The sequence below is a fragment of the Sturnus vulgaris genome, chromosome 3, assembly GCF_052056855.1.
Source record: "Sturnus vulgaris isolate bStuVul1 chromosome 3, bStuVul1.hap1, whole genome shotgun sequence".
In the NCBI taxonomy this organism is placed as follows: domain Eukaryota; kingdom Metazoa; phylum Chordata; class Aves; order Passeriformes; family Sturnidae; genus Sturnus; species Sturnus vulgaris.
The window spans coordinates 66445522-66471882 of NC_142245.1; the positions used below are offsets into that span (position 1 = coordinate 66445522).

General features: G+C 38.2%; 2 protein-coding genes across 8 annotated transcripts in view; one reads left to right on the forward strand and one right to left on the reverse strand.

Moving 5' to 3' along the window:
- The window catches only part of CEP85L (centrosomal protein 85L), a 136366-nt gene that overhangs the window by 72541 nt on the left and 37464 nt on the right, over positions 1-26361 (forward strand). For all 5 annotated transcript variants that reach the window (XM_088161884.1, XM_014876689.2, XM_014876691.2 and 2 more), the window contains one exon: positions 249-1015. In XM_088161884.1, the coding sequence (XP_088018010.1) occupies positions 249-1015 (767 nt within the window). The remainder of the gene's footprint in view (positions 1-248; positions 1016-26361) is intronic.
- PLN (phospholamban) lies at positions 5833-20545 on the reverse strand. Of its 3 annotated transcripts, none has more exons than XR_001403134.2 (4): positions 20416-20545; positions 16203-16237; positions 14092-14168; positions 5833-9034 (listed from the first exon to the last, which is right to left on the reverse strand). XR_001403134.2 is itself a non-coding variant. In XM_014876693.2 (3 exons), exon 3 carries the CDS (start codon positions 13555-13557, stop codon positions 13399-13401), a length of 159 nt encoding a protein of 52 aa, XP_014732179.1. In that variant the 5' UTR covers positions 13558-13678; positions 16203-16237; positions 20416-20545; the 3' UTR covers positions 13209-13398. The 3 variants fall into 3 exon arrangements, 1 of the variants encoding a protein (XP_014732179.1); XR_015802508.1 differs by lacking the exon at positions 5833-9034 and adding an exon at positions 13209-13678; XM_014876693.2 differs by lacking the exons at positions 5833-9034; positions 14092-14168 and adding an exon at positions 13209-13678.

Here is a 26361-nt window from a genome sequence, read left to right on the forward strand (position 1 = left end):
GAAGCTGCTGTTGTCAATGCTTTTTTCTTATAGTAATCACAACACCCGGAGCAAAATAAATTTGAAAATCTCCCACTTTAATTAGTTTCCATTGTCATGGTTTAGAATGATCTAGAAGGCCTTGTTTAGTCAAGAAACCTTTCCTTCTGTTTTTGCATTTCATCTTGAATTTGGTCTTTTGTCCTATCTGAACTAATGTTAATGAGCTCTGTGTTGCACTTATTTACGTGATAAATTTCTCTTCACAGATCATTCAACTTCAAGTGGTACATCATCGTTTAAGCCCAGCCGATCACTGGTTTCTATTCCCACTGCCCATGTGATGCTGTCTAGTGCCAGCTCTTCACTTTCCAAACACAGGGAAGCTTTCAAGTCTGATGGCTCAAAATGGAGTACAAGCTTTGTACGGTCAGGAGGAGGCAGAAATCAGGGAGCCCTGGACAATTCTCTTGACATGAAAGATGCAAGACCTGTGAGAAAATGGTCCTCCTTGTCTAAACTCAGCTCACCAAATAATTTCAGCCAAGAGGGAAGTAGTCATTCAGTAGAATACAGGGCTGGTACGGACAAAGCTGTACCACTTCAGTTAAGGACAAATGGGCCAAGTTGTTTGCATGACAGCATGGAGTTGCTAAAAATTGAGGACAAAGAAATGGGGAAAAAACGATCTTCTCTCCTGGACTGCAAGTACAAATTTGAAACGTGCAGCAAAGACGACTTCGTTTCAGACTCCCCAAGTAGGAGACACGCCTTAGACTTGACCTACAGTGCCTTACCTGAAAGCAAACCCGCGGCAGGCGGCTGTGAAGCTTTTGGCCAGAGATACGCGACACTGGGACAGCAGGCTGTGAGCGGAGCTCCCATACAGCCGGCAGTGAGGACTCAGATGTGGCTCAAGGAGCAGCTTCGTGCAAATCCCCTGGACTGCAGGCCTGCTGAGGAGCCCTACGGCGTGCCTGCATGGCACATGCAGCAGCTCGAAGATTTCAGAGTAGCAGGTGACCAGCCCGTGCAGGTAAGGATAAAGCTTGGTGTTTGCTGCCATCATGTGGCATCCTGTGTTATACACGAGGAATAACAGGCAGATTTTAATGAAACAGGAAAGGGAACAGGTCCTCCTAACCACAGGTGATGGTATTTTTATGCTTTGATTTGGGCTGTTGCTGCTTGTTTCTCAATATTAGCTGTTTCTTGAGTTTTCTTCTATTTCTGCTGTCTGCCTACAGTTTACTCTGAGTCGTTGTGCCTGTCCACATGAGACTAACATGTCTTCATGTGAAGCTGGGCACAGGAAGAGGTTCATCAAGTAGCCTTTTTAGTAGTTTTAGAGTAACTGCATAGTGGGGGAAATGTGAAGGTATTTTTTTCTGAATGGGGTTACAAAGAGGCTGCATTTATGCATTCAGCAAAATAAGAATGACTTTTGTGTAGTGCAAGGGTGTATGAATATTCACCCTCCATATGCCTAGCAGTTAAAAATGGAATTCAGTTTGATATTACTGCTTATTTTTTAACTCAGAAAAATAAACTAACAGTAGTCAACAAATCTGGTTTATTTAAATAAGAGAGTATATGTGGTTGATGCATCATACTTGAAATATTTTCATATCGAGACTATCAAACACATAGTTTTAAGAGATAGGTAACGCTTTCTAACATGGCAATTCACAGTCTTTGTTCCTAGCTCTTCGCCTAATGGGGAAGTACAGTTTGTGACAGAAGACAATATTTAAAATTTACATGTTCATGTTTACCTGTATAGTAAGTTTGGCTTGGCTTGACAAAAAAATCCTCGTTTACAATATATAAATTTCTCTGAAAGGCATTTTACGATTGGACTAGGATATTATCTCAGCAGAGATAATCTAGCAGTATGTCCAGATTTCCTGTTTCCTTCAGCCTAAAGTACATGAAGTAATTTACAGAGAGTTATGCTCAAGTTTTCTTGTTCCTTCTGTTGTATATGGATGGAAAGTGACAAGTTTAGAGATTCTTAACATCCAGTTTTGCTCTTAATGGTGATCTGGTTTTAGGTTTTTGGTGATGCTTTGAGTTTTTGTTGTGTTGGGTTTTTATGGGGTTGGTTTTTGTTGGGTTGTTGGTTTTTTTTTTTAATCTAAGGAAATTGAGGCCAATTAATATGGCCAAACTAATAGTTATCTCAGGGTTTGTGTAAACACCTGACATTGTTACAGGTCAACCCTTACCCTTTATTGCTGCAGAAATCCTCATCTTTCTCTTAGCGTTTTGAAGATTCTGATGTTGATAAATTCCCAAGGTAGGGAGCAGAGGCTAATGGTTCTCAGAACTGAAGTGACAGAGGCTGGCTAGTGTTGAGGCTGGGTCCAGCCGGACTCCAGGCACTTGGCATCTGCTGGTGGCATTGAGGAGCACACAAAGAGTTTGGGAAGTGACAGCAGGGTACCATGAGGGAGCTTGGTCTATCCATTCATTCAAGTCTTCCCAAACACGTGAGATTTGTAGCTGGCTGCAGCCACCAGTAGTGCTATCTGTGATCAGGTTACTGTGCCTCGTGGTTCTCTTCTTGGATTTAAATATACAGAATTACAGAATATTAAGGGTTAGAAGGGACCTTAAAGATCATCTAGTCACAACCCCCTCTGCTCTCTCCCTCTGGGCAGGGACACCTCCAACTAGACCAGGTGGGCTCAAAGCCTTATCCAGCCTGGCCTTGTACACTGCTAGGTTTGGGGCATCCACAACTTCCCTGAGCAACCTGTTTCTGTGTCTTACCACCCTCATAGCAAAGAATTTCTTCCTAAGATTCAGTCTTAAATTTCCCCTTTCTCAGTTTGTACCCATTACTCCATATCTTATCACTGCAGTTCCTATGAAGGAACTCCAGTAAGCCCTCTTCAGATACTACAGGGTTGCTATGAGGTCTCCATGCAGCCTTTGCTTCTCCAGGCTGAACAGTCCCACATTCCTCAGCCTGTTTCATAGGGGAAGTGCTCCAGTCCTCTTACCAACTTATGGCCTCCTTTGGACTTGTTCCAACAGTTCCACATTCTTCTTTATGCTGGGGACACCAGAACTGCATGCAGTACTCCTGACGGGGTCTTACAAGAGTAGAGTAAGCTTTATTTACTTATTTACTTCATTTAGATACATTCATCATCTTTTATGTGCCTTTACAACACTGTTTAGGACAAGTGTTTTAGAAATTTATTTTTGTTTAGATCAAAACAATTCCCAGCTTTTGTCCTTTATGTCTCACAAGTGCTTTCTCCCTCTGATCATGTTTAAATACAGTATGAAGGCAAAGTTAGATGTTTGAAACAAATGAAGCCCTGTGTGTTATTACAGTTCTTTAAAAACTTTCATCCATGTAGGCATTGCTACCAAGCTGTGTTTGGAGGACAGAGCCAGCAGGGGGAACACAAGCATTATTTATCTTTGATTTTGATTCAAAAACAGTGCTGCACCTTTACAGGTTTTTTTAATTTAACATTTTGCCTAAAACTGCCTTGCTTTTTTTGTTTGTTTGTTTTTTGCTTCACCTGTAACTTTTACATCTCTGTAGAGGAAATTCCTGATGGCCTTAGGAAAGCACTTCCACTGGCATGATCTGGAGTAATATTGCTGGGCCTCGAAATGGATCTGTTTTATGTCCTCACATGAGATGCAGCTGTGAAGTATCACCCAGAGAAGGTTAAAACATGTGCAAGAGTCTTTGGGCTCTTAGAGGCATCTCCTGCTGTCCCTCCCTGCCCTCTCTGTCTTTCTTTCTCTCTAACCTCTGAGAGAGATTACACCTGTAAGGAGGAAAGATGCCAGAAGCAATGAAGAAATGAGAATGGTTCTTCCTATTTTGACACCTGTTTTTTAAAGAAACCTGAGCATCATTCTGCTGTGGCCTTTTTTCAGAGATCATATGTACCTGGGAACTGGTATTTTATTATTTCTGAGAAACCAAGAAAACTGCAATCGTAAGTGGAATATGTATCTAAGGGATAGAGTAGAAGGCATAAGAGGAAGCTAATGATTTATAAAAGGGGCAAAAGCCACAGCTCTATATAATTTTTTCTATTTTTCATTTCCTTTTAGTGATGATTACTTTTGCTTTTTTGCTTTTAATATGTATATATGCTGATGGAAATCTAGTGGTTTTTTTCTAGGACTGAAAAAAATAAGTTTATCATCATTATTTTGCCTTAAAACTACTATTGCAATGAACAAAGAATATAACAGACTTTGCTTTCAACTGTTAATCTAGAGCAGCCTTGTGCATCTTTAAGATAGCTGCACTCTGTAGCCTCCCCTTCTACCAGCCTATCACAAATGAGGTAAGAGTAGACGGCAAAAATTTTCTGAGTTGATTTTGAGGACTGATGGTTCAGGAACAGCTGTTGGACTTAATAATACACATTACGAATAAGTTTTTATGTCCTCACAGACTAATACAGACAGTCGACCACAGAAAACTCTATAATTCTGAGTTAATTTTTGTGAAATCAGACAAGCTTTGTTTCTTTACTCTAAAGACGAATGGAAAGTATAATGTGACACCCCTCAAAAGCTGTTCCAGGGTTATTTACTTTCAGATTTAAGATTCTCTGCTTGCTTACTTGTTTGAAATAGACTGAACTCAGTGTTTTTTTCTTATACTTTGCTCCCCAAATTATGACATCTATCATGCGGCTTTTCCATTGAAAGCACGCTATTTTAAAACACATTACAAGATTTCCCATTGTAAACCATGGGTTGTAAAATAAAATTTCCTGTGCATTGTAAGGGAAACTCAGAGTGTTGAGCAGAAGACCTACAGCTACATTGTGATTGTCCTTCAGGATGTGGTCAGGTTTGCAACTGTAGAAAATGTGCTGTGGAACAACAGAATGCCTCTTAGAGAAGGTGCATCCTTCAGCTGTGAGTGTGGTGTTTTTACATTTCAGAAATAAATCTCCAAGGAGAATCTGGTCTTTGGTTATTGTGTAGCATCATGGAATTACATCTGAAAATTAATTTCCTTAGCTGATGTGAGTTATTTAATGTATGCTTTTTGAAAATACACATTCTCCTACACATTTCCTAGGAACAGATTTTAACAGTTCTTCAGTTTATGGAGTTCAGTTTATGCACCAAAAAAAAAAAAAAATACTGCTTTACTGGAAATAGTTTCCATGCAGAATTTGTATTTCACCATACACTTAATTGTTTAATTGTTTTCAATATGCAGCTGATCTTTGAATAAGGAAATGTGTGATAAGGACTATATTAAGGAAAAAACCCGCTTATAACACACAACAGTATTTCCCATTTACTGAACTTGGAGGCCATAAAATCTAAATTAAAAGGCTCTATGTTTTCAAGCAGTGTCATTTCTTAAAGTCTGATCCTATTATATATCCTATTATCTGAATGCATGTAGGTACATGCTGTGTGCTAGTCCAAAATTAGATTCAAAATAAAAGTATGCCTTTAAAATTGTTGGAGATCATATAATAACAAGGAAAACTTCAGAAGATTGCATATCTATATATTAAGTTTGTACAGTGTTGTAAGTATCACAGTATGAGTCTCTTTATTCCAGTGTACAGAGCATCTGTACGATTTCTTCATGGTGTGCTAAATTGTGTCAGAATATTGCAGAGATAATAGGTGGAAATTACATAAGTGCATCTTTTCCCTTTAATGTACTAGGTTGAGTGGTTTTTTTTAAGGAGCAAAACACTGGATTGATCATACCGTGTATATAAAAATTGCTGGAAATTAAGTTTTAATGCAACGAGAAGTTTAGAGTTATTAGAAAAATTTTCGTTGCTAAGCATAAAAGGAAGAAAGTAAACTGCATGCATATGTAAACATTGGTAAACAAAGCTGTAAAACTTTAATTGAAAGAAAAGTCATAACATTCGTCAGATAACATTGTTGCCACATAAAACTTTATCCTTAAATGTCAACTCAAAGCTAGGATTTTTTTTACAATCCTGTCAGATCAGAAAATTAAAATTATTAATATCAATATTTTTCCTATATCACATTTTCATGAAACCATACTTTTCGGGAATATAAAACTTTTTAACACGAGGGATTATCATTTTTAGCTAGCAGAGTGACCTCCTTTACTGTGAGCCGTAACTAAGCTTTTATGCTCTATTCCTTTTGCTGTGAAGTTGGTAGCCAAGCAAATGAGATTCCATTCATTATAAGGTGCTTGTAGGTTCAGTCTGGAGTAAGTGCTAGCAGATGATTGGAAACCAAACTTGGACCTATGCTTGATTGCAAAAAGAGCCTTGGCATTGGTTAGCTGATAACTTTGCCAGTTTTATATGTCATTCGGGAAAATTAATGTTTCAGTTTCAGCAGCGTATTTCTGCATTTGTTGAGGATTGTGTCACATTCATTGCTGACTGAGAGGAAGCTACTGGATTGTATCTGGGGATTTTTCTCCATGCTCTGAAGGCAAAGTTTCTCACAGACTTCCTTGGTATGTAATTTTTGATCTGGAAATACATGCTTGGTGGTGGCAGTAGGCTCATCTTCCTCAATTTATTAAAAAGGAATATGTGATTTTATTGTTTTCTCAGGGCCAACTGGTGTCACAGTGGTTTCCCTAAGACAGGGAAACTTCTGAATATATAGAAGGTAATAATCTTTGGGTCGTCCCAAGCAGAATGTCAGTGAATAACCATTTTGTTGGGAAAACTGTTCTTATTCTGCCTTGGGCTGGAGTGCTTTTTCTGTTTGTTTCTATGGTTTTGGTGTGCTTTGAGCCATCTATGTCAAGCATCAGCAGGAATTCTCCTAAGCAATACACAACTATGTAACCATTGCCACATATATCTCTGGTACATAAATTTACAGATTTTTTTGTGATGTAGCTGTGCAAACTTTTCTGCTTTAAATGCAAACAGATTGGAATTCATATTACTATAGCAATCAACAGTAAAAACTATGGATATGTAAGTTGCAGAAGCTATTTTAAATGTTTATTGTGCATATTTCAGAGCAGGTGAGAAAAAAGCTTTCATTTTAATTATCTATGCTGCTCCAGGCCATTGTGCTCGTTTGGCTGGGGCAGAGGTAATTTCCTTCATAATAACTGGTAGGGAAATACACTTTGGACTTGTACCACACTGTAGTCCCATGCTAACTACTATATCATGAAGAAAATTAACTTTATTCCAGATAAAACCAGCACACTAGTGCTCCGTAAGCTTTGGAGCAGGTAGCATAGAGTGGAATGTGGATACCTATTTAATGGTAGGACTTCCTTAAGCTTTCAGGTTTGCTACTGTCTTTTCCTGTGAAAAGTGTATTCAATAGATCCAGTTCGATGAGTCTCCTGCAGATAACTGAATAGCAGAAGTGATCATATGGAAGTTCTGGGTGCCAACATGAATGGATCAGCTCTATAATATACTCAGCAGTATATGTGCTGAATCGGGGATGTGCTTTTGGCAATAGGAAGCTGGAGCTGGGGCTTCCCCCACCCATGAAATAACATCAGCCTCTTTTGTACATGTGTTAATATGCATATCTATGGCAATAAATTTACTGTACAATATATATGTGCTAGTGCACAATGTTCCTGTGTTTCACTTGGGAAAGTGAGGTGCTAAGAGGAAGTTGTGTGGCTTCAATGTGATGTATGAAAATCTGCTTCTGGTCCCCTCCTTTCCCAGCACTTCTCATGTTTTTAGCACTACCTTCTGGAAAATAATTCCAACAGAATTGTGCTCTTCTTGGTCACTCTTCTTCCCAGGACCCTGTGGGAAAAATACATCATCCTGTAAAGATGATGTCCTGTAAGAAGTTTTTGCTGCATGCCTAGAGGTGAGGACAGGCTATGGACTGATGATTGCACTGGCAAGTAACAAGTGGTCTGTCAAATACGGCTGGAGGACTCCCACACTGCTCACTTGACCTATGCGTAAGTGGTAAATCCTCTTACTGAGGCTGTAATGCATCTTGGGCTTGTGCAGCTGCACCTACTGCTGGTGCTAAGGGTTTCCTGGACAGAGTTATCATAACTCTGGGTAACGGCCCTTTGTTTTTCAGTTGTTTTGACAGCTGCTGCTTTTGATACGCTCTGGATAACAGAAGGCTTTTGGCTTTTAAGGTGTTGCAGTGAACCACAGGTGGTCTAAATAATAATTATGTTTTCATATTCGACCTTCACTTATCCCCCAAAAAAGCAAGCTGCTTTTCAGGGATATCTTTGTTTCCATTTACAGCACCTGTGCTTTTCTCTCCACAGGTAATTTGATGTGTGCCGTCAACTCAAAACTGGCATTTTGGTTTGCCTTCCTGCTGTCATTTCCCATGAAGTATATGTTATACAGAAATCCCATTTTAAAAATTTGATTTCTGCTGTCCCCTTTTTGCAGAAATTACATTCCTTGAATGCTCCAAATAATTTTAGCTCTTTAAATAACAACCAGCTGTAGCAATGAGAAGCTACAGTTGCTGCTGATGCATTTTTGGTTTTCTTCAGGTACTCAGCGAGGCTGTAGGTGCTTTCTTCACTCAGTGGCAGGTAGATACTTGTGCACAGCTCTTAGGATTGCTTTCTGATAAATTTGGGGTGTGAACACATTTCTCATTTCTCTAACTGTCGGATATTTCAGCCTCTGCTGTCTTTGCATACTTATCTTCAGGTAGTCTGGAGTGTCTACATTATCATTGCAAAATCCACAGGGTGAAATCTGAGAAGGAAGCAGAGCTTTGCAGAGGTTCACATCAGCTTCACAAGGATAAATGCGAGCACTAGAACCAAGACAATGAGCAGAAAGTTGAGTAGCAAGTTGAGACCTCTGTTGTTGGCAAGATCCATAATGTGCATCAGTCTGCCCTCTTGTGCCTGCAGCAGACTCTTAATTGTAGCTTAGGGGGTTGCTCCTTCAGTACTAAGCCATGTAGGTTCACATGAATTTTATTGTCCACAGCTTTTTCCCTGGTTTTTAGTTTCGGCCACTTAGGAAAAAAATCTATGTTTACAATAGCTAGTTGTTTGTTTTTTCTGGAAAATTATTCTGGATGCTTCTACAAGCCTTTTTTTCTCAAATACCTTAAAAATAAAATGAAATAAAATTAAGGTTAATGTTACTTTTCATTACAGTTCTGAAGAATTTCTGAAGAACTAATAATTGGAGGAAGGACTTGAATTTTCTCATACAGTTTGGCACTTCATTGACTTTTTTTATGTGTATAGGACTTTCCAGGCCCATTGAATTTTCAAAAGAATGAATGTTTTCAAGACTTGGTCTCTTTCAGCAACAGACTGTTGAAAATTTTCTTCTAAAATACCTCTGTAGGTGAAACACCCCTCCACCTCCTGCTTTCTTATCTGGGCAAAATGTGTGGCTTTTAATAGAAGTATTTCCAACCCTTCTAGGGTTTGGCATCGTGCAGTGCAGTTGTGTTTAGCTGGGAGTGTGCTGTGTAAGGTCCATTTCAGTCTTGCAAATGCCTTACAAAGAATCTAGATTGAGCTGGCAGAGGATGTGTCTTTAGTGCTTTTAATAGCACATATGCAATTACTTATTTTAAGATAGCATTAATAACTTAACAATTGGGTTTTATTTATAGAAATATGTATGCATAAATGAAAGGAACATATAAACCCACTCAGCCCTAACACTGCCAACAGTTGCCAAAACTTCCTTTTAATAATCAGCTACATTTTTAGGGAAGATCACAAGAGGGCAGTGTTTTATAGTTTTAAATTTTCTACAAAGGTGTAACTTCTGGCATTATTTTACCTTAAAAAAAAAAAGGTTATAAAGCAATCAATATAATATGACTTACTACAGTAAATATAGGGTATGTGTTAATTTAAATTACCAGGATTCTTATTGAGGATCAGTTTTTAAAGGAATTCTTTAAAGAAATATGTTCAGGGTTTTTGTTGGTTTTTTTTTTCCCTCACTTTTTATCGTGGAGGTCAAAGCTAGAAGGACTAAGCTAGAAGGACTACATTTGTTGTTAAATAAGACATCTCTGGATCTTGCAGGATTTCACAGAAAAATTTCCAATTTTATTCTGCTAGGCACTATTCATTAATACCCATACAAATACAGGTATCTGATCTGTAATTTATACTGTATTGATATGCTTCCAAATATAAACAGGAACACTCTCTAAATGAAGGCGTTCAATTACTCTGCTCTAATTTTGGCAGAGAGGATATAAAGGATACATTTCAGGATATATTTCATTAAAAAGTGTGTACATGTCTTATGATTGTTGTTCTGTGTGTATCCCAGAATGGATAAGGTTGGAGGGGACTACCATCTGCCTGCTCAAGCAGGGTGATCCTAGAGCACACGGCACAGGATTGCATCCAGGTGGTGTCTGAACATCGCCCGTGAAGGAGACTCCATAACCTCTCTGGGCAACCTGTTCCAGTGCACAGTAAAGAAGTTCTTCCTCATGTTCAGGTGGAACTTCCTGTGCATCAGTTTCTGCCCATTGCCTCTTGTCCTATTGCTTGGCACCACCCAGCAGAGCCTGGCTCCATCCTCTTGACATCCTCTTCGAATATTGATAGACATTGATAAAGTTCCCCTCTCAGTCACTTCTTGAGTCCCAGCTGCCTGGACTTTTCTCTTAACAGAAATACTCTAGTGCCTTAATGATCTTTGTCATCTCCTGCTGGACCAGCCCTAGGAATACTCCATGTCTCTCTTGTACTGAGGAGCCCAGAACTGGACACAGCATCTCTAGGGTGGGGTAGAGGGGCAGGATCATCTCCCTTGACCTGCTGGGAATTGTCTTCCTAATGCCAGGATACCACTGACCTAGCTGTACCATTGGCCATTGGTGTAGCTGTAGCAAAACTTGCATAAATATTCTTTGTGCAGGGAGGTGACAAACATTTTTGTACATGTTGTGTGAATAATTTTGTTTAAGGCTGTTTTACTTTTGTCTGTCCACTGAGTGGTTCAGTAGAACAGTTATTCAAGAAATGCAAGTATATGCTGCCTTCTAAAACACCTTACTGACTAGTCTTGGTCAGAGCAAAGTTTCCATTTTTAAGTGGGTCATGTTTTCATGTAGAGAATAATATCAATTATTCAATTATTGAATAAATTATTATGTCATTTTTTTGCTGAGGAGCTGGCTAAGGAAACACATCTTTAAAACCAGCATATTTTGGTTCCTGGTTCAGCTCCTTCCCAATATAAAATTGTCATAGAAGTAGGTAATTTTTTTTTGAGGAAGATTAATGCCAGATTGTTTCCTGTGTAGCTATCTTTATTCACTATTAGTGTGTAAGATGACCTTAGGAAAAAGATTTAGGCTTGGGTGGAATGGAGCAGAGAACTGAAAACTTAATCCAAACTACATGCTGTACATGTTTGCAGTTTTTATTATGGCTTGTAAAAGCAGTGAACTTTTTGATTATACTTGCAGAAAATTCATTAGGAATAGTTACAAACACTAGCTACTAAGTGGGAATCAGGTACATGTAAGTGACCTGGACATCACAACACAGTCAAGATTACTGTTGAAAACCAAAACAGAATAAATAGAGATTTAGAGAATTAGAAAGCTCTGTGATTACTAGCTTCTTTTCACATAATAGAAGTAATTTAATAAGTAATAGAATTGATGCATTAATATAAAAAAATACAGATTTGAAGAGAAGAAGAGTAAGAAGGATTAAAAGGGGAAACACGATTGCTAATATCACATGTGTTTGTGAGAGTGGTCAGAATGCATGAAATGGAAATTGAGATTTACACTGACAGTTCAAGTCAGTAATGCTCATATGCTAACTTCAAGTGTGGGCGTGTGTTGCCAGTCTCACCAGTGCTTGCCCTAATCCTCACACAAGTAACTATCTTAATTTCCTCTACTGGGTAACCTTATTTCAGAGTCTGGTCTCAACATACCTACTCACCAAATAGGAAATTCATCACTGGATTTGCTTGCATTCCATTGAATACAGAGTTTTTTTCAAAGATTTCTTCCCTTCCCACTCAGCTGTTCATTGTCAACTTCTACTCATGAAATATTAAGTCTTAGAGGCAGAATACAAGATAAACTTGTTTTGATTTTCTGTATTAATCAGTAAGAATGTTTACATAGAATGGAATAGAAGAATATCTCTTTAAAAAATGGATGTCTGTCTGAGCTCTGTCGATTCTTGCGCTTCGTCTAAATTTGAAAAGTGTATCAAATTTCTAGGAATTTTGCTTAATACCAGCAACATGTAATAAGGTTAGTAGAGTTGGAATTCTTCTACTCGGTCTTGTTACTCACAACTTCTGGAGTAGAAATATCATCTTTTATGTCTATAGCCTGTGGTTTACATGTTAAAAAGATAGTTCTGCAGTGCTTTCCCCTTCTGTGCATAATTGTTTATAATAAACTTTTTTATCTGTCATTTATTTTAGGAAAGTACTGGCATGTTCTCTAGCAGGAATTTGCAGCTGAAGATGGGGATGTTACATATATTTGCATGGATGTACTTCAGTCACAACAGTAATGGTGACCTAGACTTTTCTCTTTGCCCCATCGAGTGTAAGCTACCTCATGTGGCATTGGCAAGTTCCAAGTTTTTTGTAGTTTAAAGTAAGGAAAATATTACATAAATTAGAACAGGACTTAATTAAGTCATCTAAAGGCAAATACTAAGAACTCGGAGAATCTCAGTTGTGCCAGTTGTCATGTCAGTCAAAAGACTATGGAAAACAAAGTTTTTTATATCAGTTATGGTAGTGTCAATTTTTTCCTGCAAAACGTAATGAAAGGATTGTTCCAGATGTCACATATATAAGATTCCTTTAGTAGGGAGAAAAATGTATGAAACCATTTTTCCTTTCTGAGTTAGATTTTTGGTTCATTCTCGTATTCCATTGAAAAACACAAGCAAATTCAGTGCCTTCAGTTGATAATGCAGAGATGCAGCACCTTGAACTAAGCAGAGCAGAAATTTTCCCAGGATGTGTTAAGGGCTGTGTACCTGTAAGCTCTTCTTTGGGCAGGCATGGTCCAAATTTGGAACCCTTCCAAGGGCTTAAAGATTTTCAGAGAAGGCTAAAAACACTTAAGCCCCCAAAAAGTGGTGGTGGTGTTTATCTGACTAAAACACTGAATTTACTAGCTGCTGGCTGTTGCTGATCAGAGCAGATAATCTGATTTACTGATAGTTTACCCCATGTAGTAAAGACATCTCTTTATTGAGACTGACATTGAGTCATGCACAACTTTGTAACTACAGGCTCTAAACACTGTTCTGCACAGAAAAGGTGTTTTTAATACATGTAGCAGGCAGTAAGATAACAGAGCACTGGTTGGCACACTCTGTAGTCCAAGTGCTAGCCCCTGTCACATGAGGATCCTTGCACTGGGAGTTGCATGTGTAGGTCTCTCTTCCCCCTGAGGTGACATTCCTAGAGGACAGGACAGAGAAGTGCTGGAACTTCAGAGAAGCATCACAATGATACAGATCAGCAAGAGGCAAATTAAAATCAGGCAGAAATTCACAAAGAGCTCTTGGAGCCTTTGGCGTGCTTGTGGGTTGACCTCAATAGTTGAGGCTCTCCTCAGAGCGGAGCGGGTCATGTGTTGGACCTTCTCCATGGCAACAAGAAAGCGAAGGGCACAAATCAGAGCTTTTAGGAGTGCAGGAGAGAAGAACAGTGGTCAGGAACAGTGCAAAGTGCCTAAAGTCTTCTCTTTGTTTTAGACAGCCTTTGCAGAGCTGGAAAGCAGGAAAGCAGAGAATTAGAAGTGCAGAAGTGTTTATATGAGTGCAAATGGAGATTGTTTTAAAGTTCTAAAAAGAAAAAAATAGATAAACTAGCAGATTGTTTTAACCTAGAAACACTGTAAAAACAGGATTTTAAAATTTTGGGGTTTTAAATTTAGATTTGTGCTGTATTATGTTTCTTCTCCTGAAGGCTACTGAGTACCTGCTTTTTAGCAGTTTTGAGTGACTGTATTATGGAAACTGTGGTTATATGGGGTTTGCCCAGATTATTGCTTTAGATCCTAAGCTCTCTATCTCACAGAGTCTCTGAAAAGGCTGTGGCTGATTGCCTTTCCACACACCCCCCTCTGCTTTATTTGTTCAAGCACATGTGAAGATTTGATGATAAGAGTAGGGTCACAGACCTTTCAGCCAGGAGCTCTGGGTAGTCCTGCTCGCTGGTACTGACAGGGCAGATAATCTGGTTTACCAGTACCTTTTTCTGGAAGGGAGGGAAAGAAATCTCGTTGAAGTATTTCCATTCTGAGAAGAAATTCTTTATGGTGGACAATTAAAACCTAATGTATCACTGCTGTAGGGAACTTTAGTAGCATAGGTCTCAACAGACAAGACAGAGTAAGGACTAAATCTTTTTTTATGCACGTAGGGCAATGTGTTACAAACATGGATACAAAGGCAGAGGACTGCTGTGAGGAGCAAAACAAAGCATTTACACAACTTTGTCTTTTAATTGTTACATTTAAAGTGTATTTTCCTCCTTTTTAGTGGCAGATGGAAGGACAGGGTATCACTTGTTTTGTTTTAAAACTCCAAACAAGTAGTTGCAAAAAAACTACTAAAAAAGTAAACCTTCCTCTACAAACCTTCCATGGCAAGAATCTGGCTTTGAGATATGCTTGTTTAGCTCATGGTGAGATGGATTCTGAATTGTAGGTGCTGTCACAATGTGAAAACTTGGTTTTTAAAATAATGATGATATATGCATCTGTCAGACTTTGTTCCTGAAGCTGCAATTACCCCTAAACATTTTATGAATTTATATTGTGTTCATATATTTCACAGAAGACCTCTCTTTATCACCACTTCATTATTTTTTTCTTGGAAATAAGTGAAATTATATATGCCACATAAAGGAAGACAATTGCTTAGGTGTCTGTCACCCAAATTACATGATGATCCTGACTGAATCAGAGATATTTTGTTGCCCATGAATTTGTCTTTATATGTGGCTAAAATGGAAAAACCCTAAAAGCAAATGGAAGTTTCTTTCAGTCTCTTCTTTTTTTAATCCCTCCATGTTGGGCTGTAGAGTCAAATGGTACTGTATGAACAGAATGCATGTTTTCAGTGGCAGTGTATTTAAGAGAAACTTTCAAAAGCAATCAGATTGCACATGGCTATTTTAATACCTTTAGAGGATTCCATGGGATGACATCTCCTCAAACGGAACTTCAGATTTTGTTATGATTTTTTGAGCTGTAGTTGATCTCAACTTTTTTGCGAAAAGACCATACACCAGAACATACTCTTGTGACTACAATTTTTCATCTTTGTTTGACTCTTTGCTGTGCCTGATTTCATCTATTTAAGCAGTTAAAATGCTTGCCAAGTATATTCTGCTTAGCTTTTTGCTAGTCACGATCTGTCCCAAGTGCAGTAAAAGCAAGACATATACAGGAATTCTAAAGTCTCTTGGCTGAATGCACATTCATTCTCCCAGCCCAGTACAGGCTGGAGTGCATTAGACTGTTTATCTTCTTGCAGACAAGTCCCAGTAGATGAACTACAAATGGATTTACATGGATAGAGAGGAGTTTGTATAACCAGCTTCTGCAACAGACACTGCCCAGAGAATGGCATTTCCTGCGCATGACTTCATCATAGCATTTTATGTCATTTTTTCAGTGTCAGGTGTGTGCAACTCTTGGTTTTTGGGCTGCTGCAGCAGGTCACAACATTTTTCTTTCCTGATTGTTTTTTTTTTTCCTTGGAGCACACAGAAGGATTGCAACAGCATCAGTGTGTACCTGTGTACATGCAGAATAAATGTACATTCTATTTCATGTGCACTGCATTAGGTACAACTGCACTCCCGCTGGCACCTGCACTGCTGTGTTGCTGCATCTGTTTTACTTGCACTGAAGTGCATCCATAAAAAGTAATATTAGCTGGTTGGGCATCACAGATACAAGGCCAAAATAGATATTTGCACATATGTGACCAGAAGGGGATACAAAAGGTTCTAAAAAATGGAAGGCAGCGTAAATTAAAATCTCTATACCTCATACAGCTAGGAAAAATCTTAGAGAAGGGTTGAGGAGAGAACAAGAGGTCGATTTTCTTGATTTAATAGGTTATGTGGTTTTGGAAGTTTTTGAAATATCTGTGTGTTGTTTAACCTCCTACACCTATCTGTGGGATAAGTTTTCTTGTAAGCAAAGGAAGCCAATTCTCTGTCTGTATTTCAACAAGTTTGTCTTTACAAGTGCTGAAGTTCAAACTAATAAACACATACCTTGCTTGTTAATCCTCCATGGCACTGTCACCCACCTAAAGTGTGCAGAAAGAGAAACAGATTCAGTAACTTAACTGCATACGGGTGGCTATCAAGGTCAAAACGGACAGCTTGGAAAATAATTAAACAGAAACAAAGACTGATCATTGTTACAAATAGTAGCTTCTCTCTGCTGTTCAGTTCCCGGTGTTTTAGGCCAATATAAAGAAGAATTGTGCATGCACACTCCACTTCTTGAAACACAAGTGCAGCAAAAGGGCAAATGATATTTGATATCTTTTAGAAGTCACAAAGTGTGACTCGTGTGACAAGACTGAGCATCACACAAGAGGAACAGTTGGCTGCATTGCTGTGCAGTTTTGGTTTATCAGTCCTGTTAATGGATGTGCAAGGCTTGTCTTAGGCACAGAATGAATCTGCAGAAAGAAGTGTGGTGGCTGACCCTGTATGTTACTATGTAGGGAATCCCCTATACCCCATGCTTTAGAATGAGTCACTGGTCACAATTATTGCTTCCCACTTCGCTGGCATGTGACTGTTTCCCTGATTTGTATTAGGTTATTTTTATCTTTGTTCCTGGGTGCCCTTCACAATGAGAGGGGGTATGTGACCAAAGTGAAAACTGTGGGCCATGCTCATTCCTGGTGCAACTGCATTGACTCCTTTGAAGTCACACAGGATAAATTTGGCTCCCTTGGAAATGCCATTGGAAATGACAGTCTGTTTCCTGTCATATGTTCACTAAATGCAGCAGTGATATCAGTGGAATAGAAGAAGTTTGACTTACTTGAATTCTTGCAGTTCCACATAACAAGTGGAGCCCTGAGGGGCTGTTAAAGTTATGTCGCATAAGTCTATTGCATATATTTTTACAATGAGATGTCCCAAAACCCCAGTAATTCACTTTTATCCATTGAAAAAAAAGATTTACTAACCATCAACATAATGATGGAAAGGGTACTATAAAGTTATGCTGATTGAAGGTTTAGGCACTGACTTGTGGCATGTTATGTTATTTTTCGAACATATGTAGGAAACATTTCCTTGGGATGGGGAAAGAAGCAACAGTTCAGCTCATAGTTTGAGAAGTGCTGGTAACAGGAAAAACAACTCATTTTATGTTTCTATTTACCTTTTGTCTGTTTTGTACTGGAGTGTCTTGTGTGTTTCTTACAGCATAGGGGAAGACTCACACTTCAGATTCTTTTTCCTCCCCCTTACAAATGCATTGTTTCTACAATCTTCCTTCTGAGTAGCTTTGATGTTCTTAGTGTTCTGAGACCAAAGACCAACACTAAGAGCCTCTACTTGTATTTCAAGTCTATGAGAATGTGAATGGTGTAGTTGACAAGAAATTACACTGATGAATAGTTGAACACAATAGCCATTTTGGGTTTTGAAATTTATCCACATATCTTGTGGATAACTGGGACGTATATGTGTGCTGGTCCATTAGAGTAGCCTGGAGCCAGTGCTTTGGGCTAATTTTTAAGTTGGTTAAATTCCCTGTAGCTGCAGCAGGACCATGCAATGGGACCTTGGGCAGTTTCTTCAGTCTCCATTCTCATGGGTTCCCCTCATCAAAATAAGACATAAAATGACTGTATACCAATTCTAGTTTTTTTATGTGATCTGCCTTTTACATAGTAAATTTCTTTTAGGAAATGAACTCCATCCTCTGCTGAGTTCACTGATTACCTAACAAGTTGTTTCGTGTTGAGTTTTAGCTATGGTGGTTCATAATAGGAAATCGGAAATAGGAAATGGTCTAAGTGCGATTTGAATTAAAGTAAAAATTGAAATACGTCTGGCATGTATAAAAGGTAGAAGTGGAAGGGGATGTTACAAGTTTCGTTTTTAACCTTCTAGTTGCTCAGGGAACAATGATATGGCAGTGATTGAGAAGAATATAATAGATAAATTCAATTTCTGAGAAGTTACTTGATGCCAGGAAGGTCCTGTTAAGCCTTTTTTCAATCTCTAGAAAGCAAAAGCAATCTCCAGTTCTGAAGTGTCTTGTAGTTTTAGGGAACAGAACTTTACTTCCTGATAGGATTTTTTATTTCTCCAACTGGGGCACTTTTCTATTCCTAAGTCAAATTATTCTTAAAGCAAACAAAACTGCTGTTGTAGTTCTGTACATGTATCCATACATTTTTGTTTGCTGATGGTCTGAAAAAGCAGTGAAAATCACCTTCACACTACCAGTTACAAACTGATTTCAGTGAGTTTTCTGTTGTACAATGGAGGCACTATATTCTTAATGTCCTCAGAGGATGAGAAATAAATGCAGCTTTTAAAAATAAAAATGTGGTAATACATAAATCTGAATCTGTCTTAAATAACAATTCTTTCATCATCTTGGCAAATGAGTAGCAAAAAAACCCAGAAGATTGCCTGCTGTAAATGAAATGCCTAATTTCACATTGATTTGTAACACTTTTCACCTGCCCTGTAGCACATGCCTCTGTCATAACTGTAGGTTGTTTCTCAAGGTTTGGATATCTTTGACATGGGATGTTATAAGTGTGAAATTTTTAAATATAATTTAACAGCTGAGCCACTCTCTCATCTACATTAAATTACTGAACTCTTAACAGGATAAAATTGAGATGATGGGGCAACTACTCTGCTGTAGGATGCATTCCAGCTTTCAGGGAAGAGCTGTCTACAGCAGTTAAGTGTCTGTATGTGTGTTCAATCTATGTGTGTACGCATAAAGTCTGTATTTTTAAAGGTCTGCATATGCAATATTTGTAGTAGAAGTGAAAGATTCTCTGGGTGGTAGAATAAACCTAAACTCCTCTCTTCACTTGAAAATACATTCTATTTGTAACTTCAGCCTTGAAAAAAAATCTATGTCGGAATCTTCTTGCTCTTTGTAGGCACTGGGAGGTCTGAAGCGCTGCTTCTGCCTACTGAAAACAGCTGCTAGAGAACTATGTAACAGATTGTTTGCCTTAGGAATAACAGCATGTCCAGACATTTCTCTCACTTGAATATTCAAAACTGGCACAAGGCTGCTGAGCACAAAACCAAGTGCATGAGTATGTCTTTGCCTGATGCCTACCAGTCACTAATAGGAAAAGGCATTAGGTGTATCTGTTCACTAACAGGGAAAATACACCTCACAGAATTAAAAGTCTGTATTAGGTTTGTCTCTTCTATAACCAGAATCATATGTAGACATAAGTAGTAAGGTGTGAATTGATGAAAAGGGGGAACATGATTGTAAGGAGCACAGGTACCTTAGAGACATACATATTCATGAATCATATTTCTTCTTAAAATATTTGTATATGTAAATATTGAATGTTCTCTGAGACATGTTTCTCTGAGATGCATCTTTTTTTCAGTGATTTTAAAGCTGGGATTGTATTTCATTGTGCAACATGTCTGTGCTTTCCTTAGAAACAGATGGGTTATTTTCTGCGTTTGTAATTCAGTTCATGATGTTACAAATCTTAGCTGAATTATTTCTCTGTTATTAGAAGCAATCTAGGACAAGTGTGTTAGTTACATTGAACAACAGGAGAAAATAAACTTAATGCATGTCAAAGCAAAAACACTGCATGGATTCTGTAGCTTGAACTGCACTCAGAGTAACATGGTATAATTTCCGTTCTAGTACTGCTATAAATCACATTTTTAAAGTAAGGGTAACTTTTCATCATACAGCAAACAAAATGGTTTGCTCTCTCAATGTGTTAGGTCAGAAAAATGTTTTACAGAGTTGATGGTGAAAGAGCTTCTTTACCCTTGCTGGTCTGTGAATAGGCAGCTTTGGGAAAAAGAATGTCTCTATGAAGCTTTAAGAGAATTATACTCTTTGTAGATTTTGAATTAAAAACCAAACAGATAAAAGAAAAAAAACAAGCAAAAGGTATTAAATTTAAAAGAAAAGACACAGGTGTGACAAACATGATGAAACCTTCTCGCCTTCTTGTGCAATACCACCTGGATAAATCATCTACCCAAGGACAGCCGGTGTCCCATGAGCATATAGGAAATTATGTTGCCTTTACTGTTGCTGAAAGGCTCTCCACACAGCAGTATATCTTTGACCCAGAGCTATAATGCCTATATTTAAATATTTTTATAAGCAGTTAAAGCTAGTTGTTAATTCGAGCAGAGGAGTTTTTTGTAGGTATGTGCAGCTACAGCATGCCTTCCTGCAAGAATTAAAAGATTATACAGAAGAGAGGTTCCTTACCCCTGGTGTGACTTAGTGAAGCACAGAGGAGCTTGCTCCGGGCTGTGGGATGTGCCTGTAGATCTCTGGCAACTTGTCCGAGACTGTGACCAAGTTGTGGAAACAATTGAAGTAGGCTGAGGGGAAAAAATAACACAAGTTTCAGAGGCAGGACTCACGGTGTCACTCAGCAGCTCACAAGTTGATTGGCCCCATTTGCCTTCTGACAGGCAGTGGCTCCTCTAAACTTGTTCCCAGAAGTAATGTATTAAACCTGGGCAGCGCCTTTCCTTTTGTGAAAGGAACTCTGTGGCAGGGAGACCACCTGCTCAATCACAGGATGAGGGAATCTGGGGAGCTGCATACTTCAGTGGGGTAGCTGCTCCCTGACTGACACTCTGCCTTTTTTAAACAGGAACTTAAAAGGAAACTTACTCAGGGAGCTGCTTTGGATGTGTTACTTTTGCTACAGCGATGTTTTCTTCTTCGTTAAAAAAACCTAAATAGTGAGGCCTGACAGATTTCTTGTGGATATTTGACTTGGAATTATTTTCTTTGTCCAAGGTTTTTTTTTTTTAAACTACACTTTCAATATATATAGTTTTGATTATTCTGTTACATAGCTGGTATTCTGTTTATAGTGTATGATGACTGCTTCCCAATATCATTTTTCTTCTGACAGTGCTTAAAATGAAATAACTTTTCTATATTTCAAGTCTCTTCCAACCTTTAATGGGTGGGTTAGAGGATCTTTTTTTCCCAAATCTGGCATATGCAAGTTTGTCTCTGAAATATACCATTACTATATATTTTAAAGTATTTATCTTTCCTTTAAAACACACTTCCACATTTTTTCTTCCCCTTCCATTTTCTGTGGCTGGAAACTATTTAAGTGAATTTTTGAGAACCCTTTCTCTTTGTTTGGATAGGAGTAGCAGCTTGATGCTACTTTTCAGGTTTATACTTTCCTGTGTTGAGAAGTGACAACCTAGTGCATATACAGAGTAGGTTTTGTGCATTGGGGAAGTGAAGGATTTACTGGATGTGAAAGGATTAAGCTGTCAAGTGAGAGCATCCAGTATCAGGCTTTCTGTGTGGATGCAACTGACAGCATGTGCCTTTTCCTGATTTGGAAATTGCAGGCAAAAATACAGAAGCTCAGCCTAATTCTGAACACTTACAGATTCAATTTTGACAATAATTGTTTAGCATAGATAAGTGCTTAACTTTAAGCAGGATCCTAGACAGGGTGGGGTTTTTTTGGTTTAGTTTGGGTTTTTTGTTCCCTGGAAGCCCTGCTGCAGTACATTCAAACCAGAGACAGAAGGGCTTTGGGGGTGATGTACAACCCTGTTGCAAATTGAGCTCAGTTTTTATTTTTGTAAATATAGTTTCGATCTTCTGCAAATTGGTTATATCACAATTGAAGTTAGCGACTTGGTTTTAGTATAATAAATCTTCCTGCTTTCAGTTGTCCTTTAGTATCAAACTCAGGAAGTCTGAGGTCACATATTTCAGTTGAAAGTTAATTGAATATCTTCACAGTGAGAAGTGATGGTTCTTTACTGGTGCAAAGTGTTTCATAATTTACTTGTAATGGCATTATTAACATTGTAAATCTCTCACAGTCAAGCAAGCTATATTTGACTTTTTTATGAGGGAATTTTTGTGTTTTTATTGTATGCTGTCATCCAAGAAAAGTGCTAGCATTTGATTGTTTGCTTTTTTATGAAACTAGTACTATTGAAATTTCACCCTCTACATTTTGTTATGAAGTCCAATAACCAGCATTGCAACAGCTGCAATGCCGTTCCTTCCTTTTACCAAATCAATACAAAATTGTCATTATTTAGTTGCACTACCCCAAATTCTTGGCTCTTTTTGTTAATGAATTGGAGCTTTTTTGAAATGAGATACCTTAAGAGAGTTTGGTTTTGTTTGTGAGCTGCTGACACAGTCATAGCTTGGTCTCCATTTTAAAGAGTGATACTTAAATTAAGGCACTGAAAAAATACTAGGATTTCATCAGAAAAATAATACAAGTTTTTTCTAAATGTCAACTCTGATAAGAATTTTAAGATGGAAAACGTATTTGCCAAATAGCAGCAACATGTACAAGTTCAGACCACATGAGTGTTGTAGATCTTGTATTGATGTTGTTTCTCTGAAAACAAGCTTGTTTAGGAACACTCTCTTGAGAACATTTTTCTGGTTCAGGTTAGTTGTCATTCCCTTGTGTAACTCACGGAGGTTTTAGTGGGGTTCTGAGGCAGATGCCAAAGTACTGCTTATGGAACATGTCAAATCTGACAATTACAGACACAATATATGAGCACATCATTGTACTGTTTTCATTCACTCCTGGGTGAACAGGTCCAGACATCCGTGGATATCAGAAAGGAAAAGCTTTAAAAAAGGAATCTGTGTTGGAGGTTTTGGTCTGCTGCATTTTGTTCTGGGGAACAAAAATGTGCAGCTGTTGCCTGCTTGACCTTAAATGGAGATAATCTGGGCTTTCTCCAGGGGGATTAGGAATCTACCACTAGAACATGTTTCTTCTCAGAAATTATTTAGAGATTCGGTTGATGTTTGGAATATTGTCTGAAAAGAGACATAGCATACTGGCTACTTTATTTAAATCATAATTTAGGACTTTTATTCACATGAGTAATAATTTCCTGGAGGTTATTTTTGCCTTTCTTATACTGGTTTTCAAAATTCCAGCTGTAGACACTAGCCACCTGTATAATCTGTAAAGAGTTTGAGGTGTCACCATCTGGTCCACTGATAATCATGACTATATAGAAATTGACTGCGACCCAAGTCCAATTATTTGTAATATACAGGTAAAGAAATTCAGCAATAAGTCTGAGAACTCCAGTTAGTGAGTTGTTTCATGATGCTGCTGCAGTTTTCTCTCACACTGCAAAGTGCCTCTGTGCTCTCACACAGAAGTCCTTGTGTTGGCATGTTTGGTTTAACAGTAACGAAAAACTCTCATGAGGGAGAAGGAATGCTCCCACAAATGTGCATTAATTTGTGTGTATGTGGGACAGAGTAGCAGAGTTTGGTATTGAAGCTGAACTGTAAAATGAGATCATTCCTTTTTGTAACCAGTAATTTTCTGCCCTAATTCTGTGATGGGTAATTGCTTGTAGTCCTCCAGGTATTAGCAGACTTGGGTTAGAGTACTCTTCTTACTATTCTCTAAAAGAAAGGACCCAGCTAATGTATCCTTCAGTTACATTTGTGCTGCAAGCCTAATACACCCTAAAGGGAAATGGGAGCTTTTTCTTCTTTCAAAAGTACAGAAAAAGCAGCATTTCCAGTGTTGACGTGAATAGCATAACAGAATCACACCAGATAAGGCGATGGCCTAATCAATTGAGAGATAATAACTTTTTAAATGCATTTAAGGTTTTTTACTTGAATTTGATAGACTTAGCAAATTTGCTTATGTGTTTTACCTGTCTCCTTTAATGATTATCTGACTGCAGTGAATCTCGCTCACATTGGCAATCTCAATATCTTTTAGATTTATGTGGAGGAGGTTTCCTTTCTGAGGCTGTAGATGTTCCTGCTTTTGTATAGTGACACGGTCTTCGTTAGTGTTATAGGAAACAGCTCTGCTGAGAAATCTAGGCTTTGCATCATGTTATTCTCCTTTACAAACAAGATGAAATTACTTTTTGAGGCAGCAGCTTGCAAAGCATACAATTGCAAAGTGATTAAGAAAAAAGTTCAAAATAAATTAATAGAAAACTTGGTCTGAAATATTTCTCTTTTTGGGAATGGTGAATGCTCTGGTCGTACTAGTCATCTGATTTGTTACTGACCAAAGACATTTTTTGAAAGGTCATCTTGAATGTTTTCGTTTCAGTTGCTGTTACTGGCACAACCTTTAAACCATTAAAGTAGATCTCAGGGTGCAGAAGTGTGTCACGCCTGTTTATTGTCTTTGGTGCTTTGACCCAGTGTTATAAGAGAAGGGAAACAAGAAGCTTTGCCTGGCTCTTGCTCTGAAAATCGACTGTGTCCTTCCTCTTCCAAAACCCTATTAGGAACCACTTATTTCATGCGGAGACAATACAATTAGCACAGACTTGACCCCTGTAGGTGCTTTATTTTGCAACAAAATATTGACAACACAAAAAGCTGTGTTCTTGTAAATACCTGGGGGCTTTCACAGCAATGAAGTTTACCTTTTTAGTAGGTTAACGAAGGTCAAATAATTTACTAGTAGCAGTTATCTTCAATGATGCCAAGTGTCTTCAAAATAGCAACATGAGACAGGATAGGAAATTCAGTAATCTTCATTACAGTGAAGGTTCTTTATTTCTGTGAAATGCCTGGGAACACTGTATTTTAGTGCTTACTGATGTCTTCAATTGGTTAAGCTGAATAATGTGCTTTAGGTGGTGTGCCGAGATCCTTATACCTAAGAAACTGTGTTGAGTGTCTTTCAGATAAACTGTTCTGGGAAACACAGAGATTAGTTGTGTTATTTGACATGTTGTGAGTGATAGATGAACAGCGGGACAAAGGCACATGAAGGAGAGATAAAGTTGGAAGACCATGTTTCAGTTGGCAAGGGGTGGTGCTGGATTATCTCCACTTGAAAGCATAACTGCAGAATTGAGGAGAAATTATTGGGCTTTAGCTTTTGCTGCTACCTATCTTCAGCTGAAAGTTGTCCTAACAGAAATGTGTAAATGTTGCCCAAATTATGAATGTTTTGGCATCATTTAGAAGCTGAAAGATTCTCTTGTGCAGATTATTGCAGTGATCACCATCCGGTAGTGTGGAGGGGCAGCAGGTAGACCAGTGGCCTCAACATCTTGCCTCACAGGGAACTTAATTCAGATCAACATGGAGATGGCATAAATCAGACTTTTAAAGTGTTTTCAGGCTAATTTTCACATGGCCCTACTTTGAGATGTGGGAGCCAGAAACACCTTTCTTTCTCATGCTTGGTGTTGCAGAATGGTGTGTGTCTTTTCTTCACTTCTTCTGTCCATTGCTCTGAAGTATGGGGGGTTTTTCCCCCTTGCCTCTATCGAGTGACTATAAGTAAGACTAATTCCCATGGTGAATGTCAGCTTTCTATTGCTTTGTATCTTTGTTTCATGCAATTCATAGCTAAAACACTAAGGATTTTTTTACTTCATTAGAAATCACTGAAGTTTATTTAAGTAGCAGAATGTCTTTTCCCTCTTTGGAAGTAGAGTACTGATTCAGAATTACTTTGGCAGGACAAAAGCATTCAGCAGAAAAGCACCACAGAAAATTAGGATCCTGAATTTTATTACCTGAGAATTTGAGGTACAAAATTCATATTTTTCTTTATTCTGTTGCAGAATGTGCCAAATAAAAACGTGGCTCTACTCCTTGGTTCAGACCAGCTCTGAGTAGTAAGAAGAGATTTCCTAGTCTTGCAGATATTTTCTGACAATGTATTCTGTTTCAGGCAGCTGCTTTCTCGTGGAAGTTCTGTTGTCAGTCACTGGAACATGGAAGCTTTGTCAAGTGTAGTCTCACAGATTGTTTTCTCTATAGCTTTCTGACCACTGAGGTGATGTGGAGGGCTTTATTCCTGCTTTTATCACTCTGTTCTTATAGAAGAAACTAATTGCTTTCCTCTTTTTGTGGCCTTTATTTAAAATGAATTAGTTCTATGGTTTTGAAATACAGTCCTCTTTTTCAATTGGTTATGTGAGTACTTGGTATAACATTATTATTGACATGTCTGTGAATTAGAAAATGAAAACAAATGTAGTTCATTCTGGAACATGAATTCTCCCACCTTCTAAATAAGCCTCCTTCAATCAACACATACTTATTTTTCTTTAGGCAGAGATAATCTTATTTGTGTCTGTTAAAACCAGTATTTTGCTTACAAAATGGTTTCCACACTAGAGAATCTGCTGTGTTTTGGTGCTCTCTGAAGATACAAATTGTCTTTGTTCT

What these genes read in the sequence shown, in the direction of transcription:
- PLN (XM_014876693.2), bottom strand. Translation starts at nt 13,557, where the DNA reads ATGGAGAAGGTCCAACACATGACCCGCTCCGCTCTGAGGAGAGCCTCA.